General features: G+C 57.6%; 1 protein-coding gene across 12 annotated transcripts in view; it reads right to left on the bottom strand.

Annotated features, from left to right (window-relative positions):
* EP400 (E1A binding protein p400) overlaps nt 1–18,393 on the bottom strand; it is a 98,722-nt gene that overhangs the window by 15,249 nt on the left and 65,080 nt on the right. For 8 of the 12 annotated variants that reach the window (XM_046025911.1, XM_046025917.1, XM_046025922.1 and 5 more), the window contains 15 exons: nt 17,722–17,833; nt 17,393–17,536; nt 13,992–14,132; nt 13,703–13,786; nt 13,281–13,415; nt 13,033–13,077; nt 12,800–12,953; nt 12,365–12,606; nt 12,063–12,236; nt 9,659–9,795; nt 9,464–9,520; nt 6,873–6,951; nt 6,534–6,785; nt 5,543–5,591; nt 5,353–5,462 (listed from right to left, as the gene is read on the bottom strand). In XM_046025911.1, the coding sequence (XP_045881867.1) occupies nt 5,353–5,462; nt 5,543–5,591; nt 6,534–6,785; nt 6,873–6,951; nt 9,464–9,520; nt 9,659–9,795; nt 12,063–12,236; nt 12,365–12,606; nt 12,800–12,953; nt 13,033–13,077; nt 13,281–13,415; nt 13,703–13,786; nt 13,992–14,132; nt 17,393–17,536; nt 17,722–17,833 (1,915 nt within the window). The remainder of the gene's footprint in view (nt 1–5,352; nt 5,463–5,542; nt 5,592–6,533; nt 6,786–6,872; nt 6,952–9,463; nt 9,521–9,658; nt 9,796–12,062; nt 12,237–12,364; nt 12,607–12,799; nt 12,954–13,032; nt 13,078–13,280; nt 13,416–13,702; nt 13,787–13,991; nt 14,133–17,392; nt 17,537–17,721; nt 17,834–18,393) is intronic. The other 4 variants (XM_046025913.1, XM_046025923.1, XM_046025920.1 and 1 more) reach the window with 2 other exon arrangements.

Genomic DNA, 18,393 nt, shown 5'->3' with positions numbered 1-18,393 from the left:
CTTCACCACCGCCGACGACGCCACCGTGCCCCTGGCTGAATCGAACCGCTCTGCTGTCGGCAGTCCCAGACCGGGCTCCGAGGGGACGGCTGCATACACGGCTCAGGGTCACTGCTCCGATCTGGAAAACCCGCATCTTCCAGCATCGCCCTTGCTTGCCCTCCTCCCCATTTTGAACTCTGGGTAACCGCACTCTCCACCCTCCCGGTCAGCCTCCCATGACCTCACAGGGCTCTTGCACGCAGCCCCTGCCGTCGTCCTGCACTGCATTCAGGAAAATGCCTCCTGACTTCTCTTCCAGTTCCCTGAGTCTCTCCTCAGTGGTGTGTGAACAGCCCATCACCAGGGACCTCTTCCAATTCTGATGACCATAGTTTTCATTTCCAGAAGTTCTCTACGGTTGCCCTTGAAGAGTGTGGGGGTTATGGGCACCAAAGCCCCCACACAGTTGGAAATCCACGTACAAGTTTTTTGACCGAAGCCTCACTGCTAACAGCTGACTACTGGCCGGAGGCCTTCCTGACAGCACAGCTGGTGAAGACCTGCTCTGTAGGTTAGTGCTTTGTATACTGCATTCTCATGTTAAGTTCGGCTAGACAAAAAAAAAAAAAAAAAAAAAAAAAAAGATTAAGAAAACCACAGGAGGGCACCTGGGTGTCTCAGGCCTTGAGCATCTGCCTCCAGCTCAGATCATGATCTCAGGGTCCTGGGATCGAGTCCTGCATTGGGCTCCCTGGTCGGTGGGGAGCCTGCTTCTCCCTCTCCTACTCCCCCTGCTTGTGTTCCCTCTCTTGCTGTCTGTCTCTCTCTGGCAAATAAATAAATACCATCTTTAAAAAAAAAAAAAAAAAGAAACAAAATAAGGACAGCACCCGGCACTCAGAGGGCTGTATAGCTCCAGGTCTTGGGGCCGCAAGTTCGAGCCCCATATTGGGCTCCACACTGGGCATGGAGCATCTGAAAAATAAACAGAAACAGAAAGCACAGGTGCTTTATGACCCACACCCATGAACTGCGCTATCCCACGTGGGGGTGGCTGCCGCTGTCTGTTTCCACGGGTGCCACTCTTCCATCCTGTGTTGGGTTATTTTCTACCGCGCACCACTCACTATGCTGGCAAGTCACTCGTGGGGGGTCTAAGGAGCCCAGGTCCCAGGCAAGCTCCCCCGGGGCACCTGTGCCAGCTCCTGGCCGCCCATCCAGGAACACCACCCAACTGAGGCCAAATCCGCTTGAGCTGTCAGCTGACAGGCCGAAGCGTGGCTACAGATTTGCAGGCAGAGGGGGTCCCCGTCCGGCCCCTCCACACAGCGACAGCATAGAGGGCAGGCAGGTTTTCCTTCTGCTTCAACCCTGCCTCAAGGGCTCAGCCACAGGGCTCCCACTTGAGCAGTCAGCACCTCTCTCCTCCAGGGCGAGCAGGCGAGCCCGGGGCTTGTGCTGGAGCCTCCCGCCGGATCAGGTAAAATGTCCACGGCAGACCCTGCCTCAGGGCACCGTTTTTCTCTCTGGGTTTCTTCCCTGAGATTTTGCCCTAATCATTACGTATTCTTTGGTCAGCTCTCTTAAAACTTTAAAAAAGTTTCAAAATATTTTTATCCAATAATTTTTGTTTCACTGAGAGAACAGTGTAACTCACCTCCCCTTGTCATCAGAAACAGAAATCTGTTTCTAGACTTCCAAAACGGTTTCCACTCTGCCCTTTTCTGCTCAAATCTGTTCTGTTACACACAGCATCATATCTGTGCTCAGGCACTAGCAAGGGCTCAAAATCCAGACTCTTGCTGGCTACCCAAACTCTGTGAGCAGCCAGCCTGGGGTCTCCCGGCGCCGAGCGCACATAGCCACGCGGAGCCTCCTGGCAGGTACAGGAATCACCGCCACTCTGGTCGTGCCTGTGCCCCCCAGACAGACCTACTCACTGTGCCTTGTATACCCCACACACCTTCCCAGTGCCGAAGAGCTGTGGGGGGGCGGGGGAGTGACGTCGTCCTGTCCGTTGGAAGCCCAGGAAGCCCGCCCTGTCATTGGCACCTCTTTTCCAGTCCAGGCGCAGAACTGGAAAGCAGGCCGCCTGTCTGACACAGTTATTCTTCCCACATCTCCAGCAAGAGTATCCTGTCTGTGAGAGTTCCTCAGAAAACACGACATGGGTGAGTTACTCATCTTCCAAAATATCATACATAGAAATCAGCCTTTTGCAAAACGAAGTGTCAAGTGCAATGATCTCGGCGCTGCACTCACATGAGGAAAGCTCAGAGAGAACGCTTGTGATGGCACAGGTCTACTGTACAGCTCTTGGTATTTGTTAACACGGCGGAATCAAAAGTGACTTACTGCCAAGTATGAAGAAAAACAAATAATCCTAAATCACACAACTAGAAAACCTTTTCATATATGCTGTGCCACCTAGAGAATATGCAAATTTTTAAAGCAGGATTTACTAAAGTATAATTTACATATAGCACAACCCCCCCACTTCAGGTACGTGGACCTATGAACGTTCCCGAACGCAGACCGCCAGGTAGACACCACAGTCCAGACACAGAACAGACTCAGTTTCCTGTCCCTGTGATCTTGCCTTCTGCCCAGTAAATGGAATCACGCAGCATGCGAGGCCTTCTGAAACTCTCACCACTTAAACTGTGTTTAAGAGTTGCACACCCGGGGCACCTGGGTGGCTCAGTGGGTTAAAGCCTCTGCCTTTGGCTCAGGTCATGATCCCAGAGTCCTGGGATCGAGCCCCGCATCGGACTTTCTGCTCAGCGGGGAGCCTGCTCCTCCTCTCTCTCTGCCTGCTTCTCTGCCTGCTTGTGATCTCCGTCTGTCAAATAAATAAATAAAATCTTTAAAAAAAAAAAAAAAAAAAAAAGAGTTGCACACCCTGGGGTGCCTGGATGGCTCAGTGGGTTGGGCCTCTGCTTCAGCACAGGTCATGATCTCAGGGTCATGGAATCAAGCCCCACATCAGGCTCTCTGCTCAGTGGGAAGCCTGCTCCCCCCGCCCACCCACCGCCTGCCTCTCCACTTGCTTGTGATCTCGCGCTCTCTCTGCCAAATAAATAAGTAAATAAATAAAACTCTAAAAAAAAAAAAAAAAAAAAAAGGAGAGTCGCACACCCTATTGTCCAGTTGGGCAGCTCAGTCCCATGTTGCTGGGCAGCTCAGTCCCATGTTGCTGGGCAACATGGATGGTGCCCACATCTCTGCAGAGGCCTGCAGCATTGTCTCCTTTCTCAGTAATTACAAATAAAGCCACCAGACACACTCATACCCAGGTTTACCTGTGCACATCTATGATTTTACTTCCCTTGGGGGAAAACCCAGGCGTGGAAGTGCTAAGTTGTCCAGTAAATGCACATTTGTCAGAAGTGGTCAACTTCGCACGTGACTCTAAGATTCCATGAGCCATCAGCAGCACGGCTCCAGCCGGGCAGCCTTGTTGCTTCTGCCACGGCCAGTTTTCTGTTTCTTTTTTTTTTTTTTTTTTTAAGATTTTTATTTATTTATTTGACAGAGAGAGATCACAAGTAGGCAGAGAAGCAGGCAGAGAGAGAGGGGGAAGCAGTCTCCCCGCTGAGCGAAGAGCCCGATGCGCGGCTCGATCCCAGGACCCTGAGATCATGACCCGAGCTGAAGGCAGAGGCTCAACCCACTGAGCCACCCAGGCGCCCCCCCAGGTTTCTGTTTCTAAAGCCGCTCCCAGAGACATGTGGTGGCATCTCACTGTGTTTTTTTTTTTTTTTTTTAAGTGGGGGCAGGGGCGGGGGAGAGAATCCTAAGCAGGAACCACGCCCAGCACGGAGCCCCTTTCCACGACCCTGAGATCACAACCTGAGCCAAAACCGAGAGTCAGATGCTCAAACGACTGAGCACGGTGGTTTGCACGGGATTTCCCTGATGACTAGTAATGCTGAACGCCTTTTCACATTTGGTTGCTATCCCTGTTGCTTCTTTGGTGAAACAGCTGCTCGAATCTTGTCCAGGTTTCACAGTGTTTTCTTATCACCGGAGAGTCCCCACTGACCCGGCAGACCGGGACTTCATCATGTGTATCCTACAAGTGTTCACCACACTTTCCATTTCTCCTATTTCTTAAATGGTAGATGTCACTGATTTTGATAAAGACCAACTTACTAATTTTTCTTTCATGATTCATGATCCTATGACATCTTTGCCTAAACCAAAGAAGCACAGATGTTCTGTGACTTTCGCCTCAAAGCCTTACGGTTCCGGGTCTCACACTCAGGTCGACGATGCACCCGGAGGGACTCTTCATACCCGGTGTGGTTACAGACCACAGCCCCTGAGCCTGCGTGCGGCGCCACGGTCCTTCCAGCACCGTGCGGGAAGCCCACCTTTCTCTTCCTGGCGCTCCTTTGGCACTCTTACTGAGGGTCAGCTAGCTGCAGACCCAGCCTTCACTTCTGGACCTTGTATCCTGCTCCACAGAGCCGTGCCCGTCCTTCTGCCAGCGCCACCCTGTCCCAATTACCGCAGGAAGACCTTTGTAGAAAAGACACTTCTCTGAACCCAACAGGGACAGGAGAGCGCTACTTGTGCAGGGCACACACTGCCTTCCAATATGTAACTAAACTGGGAAAACACAAGGGAACTTCACCTCCTTAACCTCGGTTGTTTACTTTGGTCATTTATGGCAAACACCAAAGTCGCGGAAGCGGCTGGACACGTGGCATGTCTTTCGGTGAGTGCAAGGTCCCCTCTGGTTCTGCGCTCAAAAGGTCTGATGGCTCTGCCCGGACCTGGCGCCTCCCTGCCTCCCGCACACAGGTCTGCATGTGCTCGACCCGACCCCCATGAGCTCTGGCACCGTAAGTGACAGCACACCCACCCTTGTGAGACGCCATGCAACCCCCCCATATGGTTACCCCAAGAGTGCCCATCCCTGCATCCCCGTGTCCCCCACGAGCACTCTGTCCTGTGGCACAGGCAGACCCCACCAGCGCCGGCAGCAACACGCCCTCACACCCTGCCTTCCTCCTCCTGGAATCACCATCGGTAGCACCCTCCACACGCACTCTGTCAGCAAGCACACCACGAGAGCCAACTCCCAAACTCCTGAACACTGACATCATCTTGGGAAATTCAAGCTGTGTCAGGACTCTTGGCACCGCTGGGATATTTCTTTACAAACCAAACAACTTTCTGGGTACCAGGTAGGCTCAGTTGGGAGAGCACACGACTCCTGGTCATGAGTCCAGGCCCCGTGCTAGATGTCAAGATGGCTTTAAAAAAATTAAAGACAAAACAAAAACCCAAAACCCAAACAATCCTCATGGGGTCCTAGGTCACAGGTGCTACGAAAAGTGCCCAGGAGCAGGGACAACTCACGGTCAAGGCTCCCGGCGCCACAGGCGAAGCGAGGCGCTTGTTAATGGACTGGAAGGTGGCAGCAGGGACCCCCGCGATGGTGTTCACGATGACGTTTCCGCTCACTGTGCCTGCAGGGAGAGACCCGTGAGGCAGGAGTACTGTGAGGGGGAAGCACCGACTTCTGACGGGGGCATCTCGGGTTTCTTACCCGTTGGCATACTCGTCCCCGTGACGGATGTTTTCATGGCTCCCGCCTGCTGAACACAAAAAAACCACTCGAATTAGAGTGCAGGCTCTCCCCTTCACAAGACCTCCAAATGTTTCTACTTCCTGAGAACCATATCCACACTCCCGCCTGGAGACGCAGCCACACGGGCCAACCCCCTGCTCCCTGCCCCCATACCCTGCACGGGCTCTCCTGCATGCACCCCTACCACCTTGCTGCGGCCCACTCTTTGCCCACCAACTCCTGTCAGTCAGGCCGCAGCCCGGCAGAGTCCCTCCATAGTCACTTGCCACGGTGCCCTTGGGGCCACGGAAGCAGGGGCTGAGTGCGCGGCTTTCTGACCCCAGAGCTGGGCCAGAATGCCCCATGGCAAGCCTGCCACGACAGACAGAACCACAAATGAGGCCAGACCGTGCTCACGCCCAGCTGGCAGAGCAAGGCCGCAGGCCTCCCTACGCAGTCCCAGGCGTTCACCCCACATGGGACTCCAGTGTCCGTGATACACGGACACGGGCACACGCAGCAAAGCAGCAGATCAGGGTCCACTGGCAGCAGCACAGGCCATGTGAGTTCACGAGTCAGTATGACTTTCTACACCTTCTCTGTGCATTCGTTTTACCCTTTTCTCTAACGGGCAGCAAGGATTCACGTACTCATGTGTGCGAGAGCATGCGTGCGCCAGCTTTGAGAAGCTCGCACGTGGCACGAGCAGTATTAGCCCTGCCAGGTGACATCACAATGACACCTCCCAAACCGCAATGAACTCCAAACTTCCTGGATGCCCCCACCTCCCCGGCCGGCCAGAGCCTGGAGAGGGCCGAGTGGGGGTGAGGGTGCCCCCTGCATGATCCCTCCCACCCAGGAACGGTGGGGCCTCCTGCTGCCTCTGAGGGGAGCAAGTGCTAGCGTCCACACAGACCATCCCGCCTTGCATGTTCAGGGGCACCCGCACCAGGGAGCAGCGCCTTCTCACCAGCACAGCAGCGCTGCCCACGGTCGTGATTGCTGGGGGCACCTTCGGCGGGGGCTGTGCAGGCGGCGCCTGGGGCTGCGCCGGGGCCTGCTGCTGGACGGCCGGCGGGCCCGCAGGCTGCTGGCTGCCGGCTGCCTGGGGCTGGGGCAGAGGCGGGGGTGGCTGCTGCGGCGGCGGTGGCTGCGGCTGCGGCGGAGGCGGTGGGGGCTGCGCCACAGGCGGCTGCTGCGCCTTCTGCTGATCAGCCAGAGCCTACGGGAACGGAGAGGAGAGGACCCGTGGGCAGGAGCCCAGCACGCCCACCAGCCCAGCCCCACGCTGGCGGCCGGGCCCCCATACCTTCTTCTCTTTGGCAATTCGCTCTGCTCGGAGAGACGCGACCTGAATGGGAGGCAGCGGCTTGTCATAGTTGATCCCGCTGAAAGACAGCATCAGAGACAGAAAATAAGCGGCCACGCTCAGAGGGAGAGGAGCACTCCAGAAACCCAGAGCTCTCGCTGCCCAAGCTGCCAGGTGCTAGGAAACAAGTCCCATTAATCCCTCCACAAAGAAGAAAATTTCTTGTGTCGTCCAAGACCCCATCTCCCATTTCCGTTCAACACAAAACCCTCCAGAAGGCAGGCCTTGGCTTGGTTCCCCACAGCAACACACAGTACAGTGCCCAGAACACCAGGTGCCCTGAAAGGTGTGTGGGTGCACCTCACGGCAAACCGCCTGCCCCTCCCACCCAGCCCACCAAACTGACCACCAGCCCCAAGCTGGGCCTCCCTTCCCCAGCGGAGCATCACAGTCCCTTCCAAGAAGGTGCCCGCAGCCCTGCGTCCCCAGGTCCTACTCTGGCCTGCAGATGCCCCAGGTCCATAAGACCGATGCCAGGGCCCAGGCTACCTCCCATGGCACCAGGCTTCCCGGGCGCAGAGGCTGACTAGCAAAGCCCAGAGAGAGGGAGGGCCCCCTCACAGCCCAGTGCCACGAAGTCCCCGCCGGACCCCCCACCCTGTCATGGAACCCTTGCTCCTGGGGCCTCCACCAACCCCACCCAACACTGTGAGCGGCCCACCTCTGACTCCTCCCACCACAGACAGCCTGGCTATGCTTAAAACCCTGCGCACACCCTCCCCATTTCCAGCGGCACCACCCTGTCTGCTGCTGCTGCACGTCAGCCTTCCACCCCCCATCGCTCACTGCAGCTCACGTGGTGACTTCTCACCCTTTCTCTGACCTCAACCACACCTGTCTGCCCAGATCCCCCCATCACGCCCCACTCTCACATCGACAGCCAAGCCTTCCTCCACCAACACTCCCTCCACCACACTTGGCAAACATATACCCATGCCGGGCTCCCCTGGTCTGTCAGTTCCGGGTGGGGCCAGGTGCCTCCACTGATGAGACAGAAACCACCCCATGCACAGCAAGGCTCCCACCTAGGCCACCCGGAGTCACTGACTCCTCCTTGGTACACAGCCTGGCCCCCGACCCCTCACGGACCCTTGCCCTTGGCTGCCACCTCCAGATCCCAGAGGACACCCAGAACACAGGAGGCTAAGTGCCACCCAGCTATAGGCCAACATGCTCAGTTCTCGCCTCCTCTCACTCTCCACCTTCTAGTCCTGTACTCCAGCTCAAGTGGGATCCAGCCCTCTGATATGAGCCAAACACAGAAACAAACCGGGCTCCCAGGATGCCACAGGCCTGCACTCACCTCTCAGCCTCCATCCACCTCCCCCCAGCTGGGCTTCACACCGAACCTGTTCCCACTGGTGCTCCCAGTCCACCTGCCTCCCTGCTTGCCTGCCCCCCCCACCCCCGAGGTACAACCAGGGGCCCCTGTGCTTGTCCTGTGGACCTGCTGGCCCCACACACTGCAAACCCACGATGGCCAACCTAACACCCCTCACACTGGGGTGACATCCAGCAGGAACACGCCCCGCTCGCCCTTGGCTCTGCCAGGCTGCTCCATCCACCTGCGGGACGGGTCCTTGACTCTGTGAGATCACTCCGAGTTTGCATCTTGCATGGATGGAAATAAGAACATGGCCTTTTGCTTGCTACTCAACTGTGGGGCCCAGCAGAGCGCAAGGCACGCAGCCCACCCACACATACTAGTTCTGCAAAACAATCCAGTAACGTCACTCACAACCCACGCTAACGCCCGCTCTGTACTCCAGGATCCAGAACCTTACATCCACAGGCATGGAGACACCATGTAACTCAGGTAAAGAACACGAAGATGATTCGTGCTCTGAGGAAAAACAGAAGGCCAAGCTGCAACTGTCTACAGGGTGGGGAAGGTGACGTGTGAGGGGCTCCTGGGCCTGAGCCCCACAAGTGTCCCGGAAGGCCGCCCCAGGCGTGAGTAGTACGGCATGGCCGTGAGGCAGGCCTGCAGAGTGGGATGGGTAGCACAGGCCTTGGGCTGCCTCGAAGCTGCCAGGAAGGGCCATCGGGGGTCTCAGCATAGATGTGCGCTGCTGGGGGCCTCACTGAGAGCACATAAAGAGAAAGCAGTGCCTTCGGTGTCCTGCAGACCCTCCCTCCGGCAACCAAGAAGGCTCGAACCAGACGAGCACCTGGGCTTCATGTAGACATGAGGTTTCCACCACCTCAACGTAAAGCAAACAGCTGAAAGCATGGGGAATGGGCAGCAAACACCCGCACACCCTGCATTCAGCTCCCAAGGCAGCGTGCACACCCAGCATCTCCCTGCCCATCCTGCTGTCTGTCCTCTTCTTGCTCACTCGGTTTCAAAGCAAGCACACCCTTCCTGATGCTGGCTATACTTTCCAGGTAGAACCAATAACACACACGCCAAGTGAGAGGCGGGCACGGCCGAAAAAGGAGAAAGCGGCCCTGCCTAGACACACAGATTGCACGATTCACTGACCACACCAAAATGAGATCATTTCCAAGAGTGGAAAATACAGAGGTACCTTTCTGCCAAAACAGAGGCGTGCTTGGGGTTTTTCTGGAAGGGATTCATGCCAAGCCTGCAGTACGGAAAAGGAGACAAGGGTTACCAAACAAGAGAGTGCCCAAGAAGGCAGTGTGGCTGGCACACTGCGCAGGCTGGAGTCCCAGCCCCGGCGCGACCCGGGCGCGGGGCGGGAAGGGCGCAGGGAGCATACAGAGGCTTGATGGGGGGGCTTCTCTTGCCGGCCGTCATCTTCATCAGGTCAAAGTGGCTTGTGTACAGCTGCGTGTGCGTGGCGTTCTCGTCCTGGGCGTACATCTGGCCTGTGCGCAGGGGCCGGTTGTTCTTACTCTGAGACAAAACCCACGGGAGCACATCAGTCAGCCAGTGGCTCATCTGGAGGCCCGACCTCAAACCTCCCAGACCAAACATGGTTCCTTCTTCCCGACGCTCTACACCACCGCCCACCACCTGCGAACACTGTTCCCCTCCATACGTCACCTCGCGCGAACCTGCAATCACCCAGTGCAGGACTCCCTGCCTTCGCAGGGAAACGTGACCGCTGGGCAAAGTGCCCAAGGTCACACGGCAGCTGCAGCAGAGCCAGCGCACCTCCATCGGTGACAGACCCTGGGAAGCAAGTAGCAGCTGCCCAGATGCAGGCCTCCACCCACACGCACAGGGAAGGGGAGAGGCACGGGGGGCGTGGGAGCGCTCTCAGGGGCTTCACGGTACTACTGGCAGATGGCCTGCCGTTAAGCCAAGCACCTGCTCATTCCCAAGACACCTCAGTGTCCCACACAACTTCGGAGCAACCCTCATGCCCGAGAGAAAACTCCAGTCTCCCGACACCGTGTGTGCTTTTGTAAAGCCAGCATGCTTGTTGGCAACCAGGTCTCACAGCTGGGCCACAGGGCTCCCTGGGACACCCCACCACCACCACCACGTCCTAGGTCCTCACTGCCCTATAAGCAGGACTCAAACACAGCGTGCCGGAAGGAAACTGCTACACGGTAAGAACCACACACTGGAGGGCCGCGCACATGCGCCTTCCCATGTCATCTGTGCTAAGCAAAAGCTTTATTTCAAAGAAAACCACCTCAGACGAAACTCAGAAGGACAAGACCAGCACGGGAGGCTCCTGAACAGGGGACCGCATCTGTGAGAACTCCCATGTCCCAGCAAAGTGAAGGAGAAAAGGCAGAGCAAGAATAAAATCAGGTAAGTCACGGTGAGCCCAGGTCGCAACTGGCGGGAGGGTGCTCCTGCCTGAGCCCACCCCACAGGCTGCCACCGGCGCGCGGCTGTGGACACCAACCTCCTGACTGCTTCTGACCCCATCACCTGGCCTTCTGCACAGCTGCCGGCCCATTTACCCACACTGTCCCCTCGGAGCTAAGAAATGCACTTCTGCCTTTGCTCTAGATTAGCTTCTCCCGTGACTAGAACAGAAGACAGAGCTTCAACTTTACGCGTCTCCACGTTAACGTCACGGCTGTCACTAGGAGAGTTTCCAACACAGAAGAGACCAAATGCGAGATTCCACGTCTCGCTGGCGAAGGCACCACAAACGGTATTGTGAGGAACACTTGCTTTCTTGTTTTTAAGCGACAAGCAGATAAAGGCCTTAAGACAAAATGTTTCCAGGAACACGAAAACAGAGAGGATGGTTGAAGCCATGATTTACACACAACATCTGGGCCCCGCGTGTGCGCCTCTGCCGCATCTGCCCCGCTGCCATCCGGTGGGCTCCACAGGACCCCAGTCAACACCGGCAGCTCACCAGGTGAGCAGCAAAAAGGGAGAACGGTGAAGACAGCAGATGGACGAACAGAAAGAGACCCTCTCGGCCCAAGAGCAACAAGAGGCACACAGGGGAACCACACCACAGACGCACTTGTCCGAGGGGCTGGCTCTCGGGGGTTAGGCTGCCACCACCACGGGAAAGACACCAAACACCCGGCCTCCGTGTGTATAGCCCATGCGCACGTGCACCATCAGCTGGGACCAGGGTCCAGAGCTGGTCCCACCACCGTGGCAGCCGACACGGCTGGTGGGAACCTGGAGCAACGGCACGGGAGGCACCGACAGACTTCTCACCAAACAAACCAACAGACCAAAGTCCCCTTCATTCATCCAACGCCTTTTCAAAAAATAAAGCCGGAGCCTGGTGGCTCAGTGGGTTAAGCCTCTGCCTTCAGCTCAGGTCATGATCTCAGGGTCCTGGGATTGAGCCCCGCGTCAGGCTTCCTGCTCTGTGGGAAGCCTGCTTCTCCCTCTCCCACTCCCCCTGCTTATGTTCCCTCTCTTACTGTGTCTCTCTCTGTCAAAAAAATAAATAGAATCTTGAAAAAAGTTTAAAAAATAAAAAACAGAAGGAAAAAAAAGGAAGATAGGAGCAAGCTCTCAGTGGCACAGGAGCCTCCAGACAGCATCTGGAATTTTCCAGGCACGTTGGGCAAGCTCTCGGACCCGCGGCCAAGTCCTGCACTGCCTGCAGCCAGGGCAGCTGTGCACAGCACACGCCAGGCGCAGCACACGCCTCCTGCCTCATTGGCCTCCCCCGATCCCGGGGACTGGAGTTCCGTAGTCGCCGAGTGGAAGGGGTCCGCCCTCACCTTGCCCTCCTCCCTGGGAATGAGCACGTTCTCGTAGCGGCTCCGGCACTGCTTGGAAGAGCGGTAGATGCGGCTGCAGGAGTTAACGACATCGCTGACGAGGTCCCAGTTGGGCGTGTGGGCCGGGGACACGATGGTCAGGTTCAGAGGCAGCTCCAGCAGCTGTTTCACGGCCTGCGAGACCGGGTTTCAGGCGGCAGCAGTCAGCAAGCCGCATCGGCAGGTGCACACGTTTGCCCCAGGGCTATGACCCTGGGACGCGGATAGGAGGGGACAGGACATGGCCCGTGGGCCATGCTCACCTGCAGCAGCGCCCAGTCTTCACTGATGAGCCACTCGGGGTTGTCTGGGCCCGACTCGGCTGTTGGTTTGGCAAAAGTTGGCAGCGGCTTCGCAAACTGTGTCTGCTGCTTCAACAAAATATTCTTTTTCTGCTCCTTCCCTTCCCGGCGCATTTTCAACATGCCGGGCGTGGCGCGGTCGAACAGCGAGCGAGGGGGGACGACTGGCTCCCCGTGGCGCTGCTTCTTCTTCCTGCCTGCAACTGGACAGAGAGCCCTTCTCAGCGCGGCCATCGGCAAGCGGACTCTGCCTTCGCGGGTGAGCAAACAGGGACGAGAAGGACAACTAAGGAGGCCCGGCGCGAAGGCGTCTCCGGGCAGACAACCTGACTCTCCTGCCCTGACGCCGCACAGGCCACAGGCTTCCCCCCCGCCAGCCTGGCCACATGAGCGCACCTGAGGGGTCCGTGCGGTGCCGCCGGCGCTCCTTCCTCACGTACACGGGAGGCAGCTTGGACTCTGGGATGGGCGTGGTTTCGTATGTGAGACATAGGACCGGGTCCACGTAGATGTCGTTGTCATCCTGGGGCGGGGTGGGTGGCGTCCAGAGCTGCGCGGAGAAGGGTGCGCCGTGAGCAGTGTGCCCCGGGGCCGGCAGCTGCCCCCGCACTCAGCGAGACCGTACTCACCGGCATGACCTCCACCTGCCCGTCGGCACCTTCGCACACGTACTCCTACGGGGGAGGGCAGCGTGTCAGCATGACACAATGTCAGATGCGCGCTGCGAGCCATCGGCTCTCAGGTCTCAAGTACTGTGACACCGTCTGACCACACTCGGGAAAAGCCCAAGCAGAAGCAGAGATCTGCAGCCCAGGGTGAAGCAGCACATGCGGGCTGTCACCCTCTCAGAAACCGCGCCAGACCGAGCCGCACGTACCGCGTTGTAGGCGTCCTCCCTCGTGTAGGTGAGTAGCTGCTCCTGTTCCTGCTCCTGCAGCACCCGCGCCTCCCTCTCCCTCAGGGCCCTCGCATTCTGGGACTCCCACTCCCTCACGGCGGTCAGCATGGCATCCTGACAGGAAGACCACAGAGAGGAGCCCTGAGACCAGCCACCGCAGGCCCCGCCCCTGCCGCCCTGCATCCCCTCACCAATGGGTCCACGTGCTCCGGACCCGTTCCCGCCCCAACAGGTAACTCTCCATCAAGCACCGAGCTGCTCCCAGTGTTTCCTGGGGTTTTCCCAGACTTGATCTTTAATCTGTTTCCACACTGCTCGGTTCGGTTTTTACTCCTTTAATCCCACGCAAGTCATGCTGACTTCAGGCCAAACTTGACTCTGAAGGCTGAGCCCACCCTTACCTCGCTGTCTCCCTCTTTCTCGGGGTCAGCCGGCGTGTGGAACAGCTCCAGGTAATTCAGCGCATACTTCTCAATAGGCGTAAGCTGTTTCAAAAGTCATCGTTTGAACAGGGTGAACAGCAAGTTAACGAAGGTTGAGGTCCTCATACGACCCCCACCGACACTTGAATCAAGAAAGTGATCGTTCTTACTCTAAGCAACCAAAGGAAAATTTCACAGAAGGGTCAAATGTCCAAAACACCAAAGCATATGGGAAAAATCAGGTTGAAGTAGAAGAAAGTGCCCAAACCTGTTCCATGAAGTCCGCTAACTCCTCCAGCTGCGACGGCTCCTCCTTCCACCTCGGGCTGTCGGAGCCGGACACCCCCAGCATGGCTTCCTCCTCGGGTTTCTGGGCGTCTTCCTCCAGGTACTCGATGCTCTTAAGGGCCTACAGAAGTTACGTGCTTGTCTTACTTTCACATATTTTTAAATTCCAGGGTTTGGAGAAGGAGCGACCCCGCGTCACGCCGACGAGACACACCTGCACGGCACGTGCAGCCTCCCCGTGGTCATGTGCTCCCGGGCCCAGGGAACGAAGCCCGGAGGGAGGCAGAGAACAAATGTGAGGGGCTCACGGCCACACTGGACGGCGAGGCCCAGGGAAGAGCCACGTGCTGCCACACTACCAAGCTGCCAACCCCGAGAACAGAGCGGGACGGGGCACCTCGTTCAACCTCACGCCCGACATGCACCGTGGCCACGGCTCTGACTGACGAGAACGATTTCGCATGGTGCACGAGACACAGGCCTCCGTCCATGGCATGAACGGGAGAAAAATGACCCGACACCACGGCTGCCAAAACCAAGCCCATACACATCAGGCGTGTAAGACGGGCAGTGGCCCCACAGAGAAACAGCAGCGAGAGGATGGAGGTGCCTTCTTCCCACGGCCAGCAGCTCAGGCCTGACGCGCGCCGGCGGCTGTGGACGCGCACACTCGCACACCAGGTGCAACCCAACGGTCTTTGGTTCCTGGGTGTCTATCAGGACCTGTACAACCTCTTTCCTTGGCGATTTGGAAAAATCTGCGGCTTACAATGTAATCTGACCTCACAATGCACGCAGAACACACTGAAGCACCCAGGGAAAAGCGAGGGGGACATCCTTACGACCCGGGGTCAGAATATCTCTCAAGCAGCGCGCAAGAGCAATGGCCACAATACGAAGGGCCGCCGGGCAGCTTCAGAATATGCGGTCCCCACTCACGACCACATCCCCAAAGGCAGACCACAAAATGCAGGAAGGTATTCCATGTGTATCTGTACAGAACACAGACATTGACCATTGAGAAAAAGAAACAGCCCAGTCAACCAAAACACAGGGAAAAGACGTGAGCAGACACTTCAGGGACTGCGCAGAGACGCCCAAATTCATAGACCAACAGCAAAGGCAAATCCCACCCGAGACATGGGCACATCTGCCACACGCTGCCGGGAAGGACACGCCAGGCCCTGCCTCCGACGCCGCTGCCTGAGCGCAGATTGGCCTAGCCAGCCCCTCTGGGTCACACGCATGCTCCCCGGCAACCCAGGGGCCCCACCCCAAGGTGCACTCCCCAGAAGTCAGCGGAAACGCACACACTCATCTGCCAAGAGACAGGGAGAAGATGTTCACAGATGCACGGCTGAAAACAGACGGTAGGCCGGAGAAGGACGTCACAGCGACCCACAGCGCAGTGTCACAGAGCCACGAGAACCATTACGACCTGAACCAGAAGCCGGACCCGCACGGCAGCCATGTGGCAGAGAGCAACGCTCAGGGATAAGAGTGGGGGTGGCGGTGGTTTCTGGGGCACTTTCCCTAATAACACCCTCTCAAACTCCTCTCTGTGATGCGGTGCTTCCCAGGGGCTTCTTGTGCTTCAACGACACCTTCCCCGAAAGCCGTTTCCCTGCATGAAGCGCCTGAAGAGCGTCGCCCCTGCTGGAGGAGTCCCAGACTAGTCGGGCAGCGAGGACATCCCGGCACTGCTGCTCTGTGCGTGGCTGCTCTGACCGTGCCCTTGCCACTGGCCTCTGCGCTGGCCCCCACGACCCAGACTCAGCACAGAGCCAGAGGGCCGTTTGGAAGAACACAGCCAGGCCCCACCGCCCTCACCCCTCATCCCCTGCTGACCCCCAGCTGCCTGGATGGTCCCTCTGCCCACACCGCCCCTCCCTGAACATTGCTCCCGGCCGCAGCAGGGAGAGTCTGTGTTCTACATGTCTGCTGGCATACAGTCTTTCCTCTTACTGGAATGTACGCTGCACGGTGGGGCGGCAGCACACCACGCCGTTCAGTCTACGCTAGGTCCCTCCTGCCTAGAACACGCTCGACGCGCGGCCAGACATTCAACACACACACTGGGACAGCACCTGTGCGTTGAGCTGGCGTGCTGCTCTGCTCGGTACGCACATGTCCCTGAGACAACTGTGCGCAGCACGCCACCTTCCGCACCCACACCGCCTCCTGCCTCTTGTTTCCCTCTCAGGACGCGTGCGACACTTTCAACAGAAAGGTCAGTATTTCTGGGAGAGAACTGACCTTTTCTTTTTAACCTCATGCATGTAACACCTGTTTTTAAAAGAACGGGGTGTGGAGTCATCATACACAGCAAACTCCAGAAGCAGGCAGGAAGATCTGCACCAAGTGGTCATTGCTGAGCCAGGGGGCGGGTCTGGTGAGGGACACCTGCTTTTCAAGATAAATCCCTGAAGCTTTTCCACATATGTATTACTTCTCAACCAAACGAGGACCTTTAAAATAGCCAACGCTGTGGCAAGCCCTCCTCGCCAAGGGCGCAGGGATGGGGGTAGAGGGGCACCACAGGGGAGCCAGGGCAGCCGTCTACCATGGGGCAAGAGAGAGGGAAGAGGCCCAGGACGTGGGGGCACCTCCGAGGCCAAGAGCCCAGAAACTGACACCCAGGAAGGAGGGGGAGGAGGGGACGACCCCCCCCCCAAAGCAGGCCAAGGGGAAGGGGGAGTCCTGGGGGAGCTGCAGCCAGGCTACTCCACGAGGCAGGGCATGAGGGGACGTGGCCCCAAAAGTAGGTCTACGGTGTGTCTACACAACCAGCACTACCCAAAAACAGCAGCACACAAGCCACACGTGTGATTTAACTTCGGCAGCTCACTCATTACATGTGTGAAAGGCAGAATTCTACTTAACCCGATACACCCAAATATTACTTCAACAAGTAACCAACGTAAGAAGGTATTAACGAGATCATTTACGTCCTCCTTTGTACTGTCCTGACAATCAGCTGTGCACCTTGCACTCACATACAGGGCTCCTATCAGACAGGAGTGAAGATGGCAGGCCACGGGCATGGGCAGGGCAGACAAAGCAGGTCAGACAGGACAGGTGAGGCATGCCCCACTGTCAGCTGCCCACTACGGCTCAGGGGAGGCAGCGTGGCTCGGGGAGAGCTGACGAGGACAGGGATGGCTGCCGAGCTGGACAGGAGACGCCTGAGGCCCGCAGACTTTACACTGCTTTTTACCTGCTTTTCCAGACGAAAATGCCCAGGAGAGAAAGCAGGCAGGCAGGAGGGGTGTGCCAGGGCTGAGCGAGGGGGGCCTGCAGAGCAGGCAGCGAGCGTGCTCAGGGCCCATGGCACGTGCAGCATATCCTCGGTGACCCCCAGGGCAGGCCATCCGCCCTCACCTCAATGAAAGGTCTTGCGATTTTGGGGGCGATGATTTCTGTGGCAGAAGGCTCCTGAGAGAGGACCACGAACTCCTCCGCCTTCACTGGGAAGCCGGCATCGTCAGTGGGAGAACACACCTCAAACAGCTCCTGGATGGTCCGCTGCATACGAGACACACGTTAGCGTCCGACCAGAAGCAGGTCGGCACCTAACCTGAGTGTCAGACCACGTCACCAGGGAAACCGCCCAGCAACTCCTCACCCGCGCACTGAGCCGTGATGCCTGCCCCCGCCCCCCACCCGAACAGCAGGTAGCAATCCCAAGGACGGTGTGCCCATGATGGCACCTGTGTCAGGAAGGCCATGGAGTAGTCATTGCCCTGAGCAGCTACTTCCCGGATCAAGTCTTTGGTTCCGTTTTTCAAAAGCTTCTCCTCAATGGAATTACCACTCACGAGCCTACAAAACACAGACCCGTGTACGATGAAAGCTGGGTGTCCAGAAGCACACCGCCACGAGCACTCGGGGTACGAGGGTGGGGAGGCTGGTGGCGCAGCACCCGGACACTCGGGCAGGAGCTGCACAGCTCTGCAGGTGCTCGGGGTATCCCCTATCTGGCAGTCAGGGCCACCTCTCCCACCCCACCTTTAGCCACCCCTACCTCCCCTGCCACACCTAGAAATGCCCTCCTGGGTCCCCCGCAAAGATCTCCAGTGTGGACAGCCTGGCAAGTCTGCTTACACGACACAATCTGCATTTTCAAGGGGCCACGTTTACACACGACGGTGGGCAGCATCTGCTTCACCGCACATGTATCTGCGTTTTGCGTTCTCACCAAGCGGTGTGCTGCAGAGATCCCCCCACCCCATGCCCAAACAGTTCCAGCAGCTGCTCGACACCCAGGGCACGGCTGTACCCCAAGCACAGGCACTCTCTGTCCCCGCTGTGCGCTGTGAACAAGCTCCAGAAGGCAGCGACGCCACAGGCCGGCTCCCGGGAAGGAAATGCTGGGCACAAAG

This window comes from Meles meles, chromosome 12 (assembly GCF_922984935.1).
Source record: "Meles meles chromosome 12, mMelMel3.1 paternal haplotype, whole genome shotgun sequence".
Taxonomy (NCBI): domain Eukaryota; kingdom Metazoa; phylum Chordata; class Mammalia; order Carnivora; family Mustelidae; genus Meles; species Meles meles.
The sequence above is the reverse complement of the archived record's forward strand: the minus strand, read 5'-3'. Positions and strand labels throughout refer to the sequence as shown.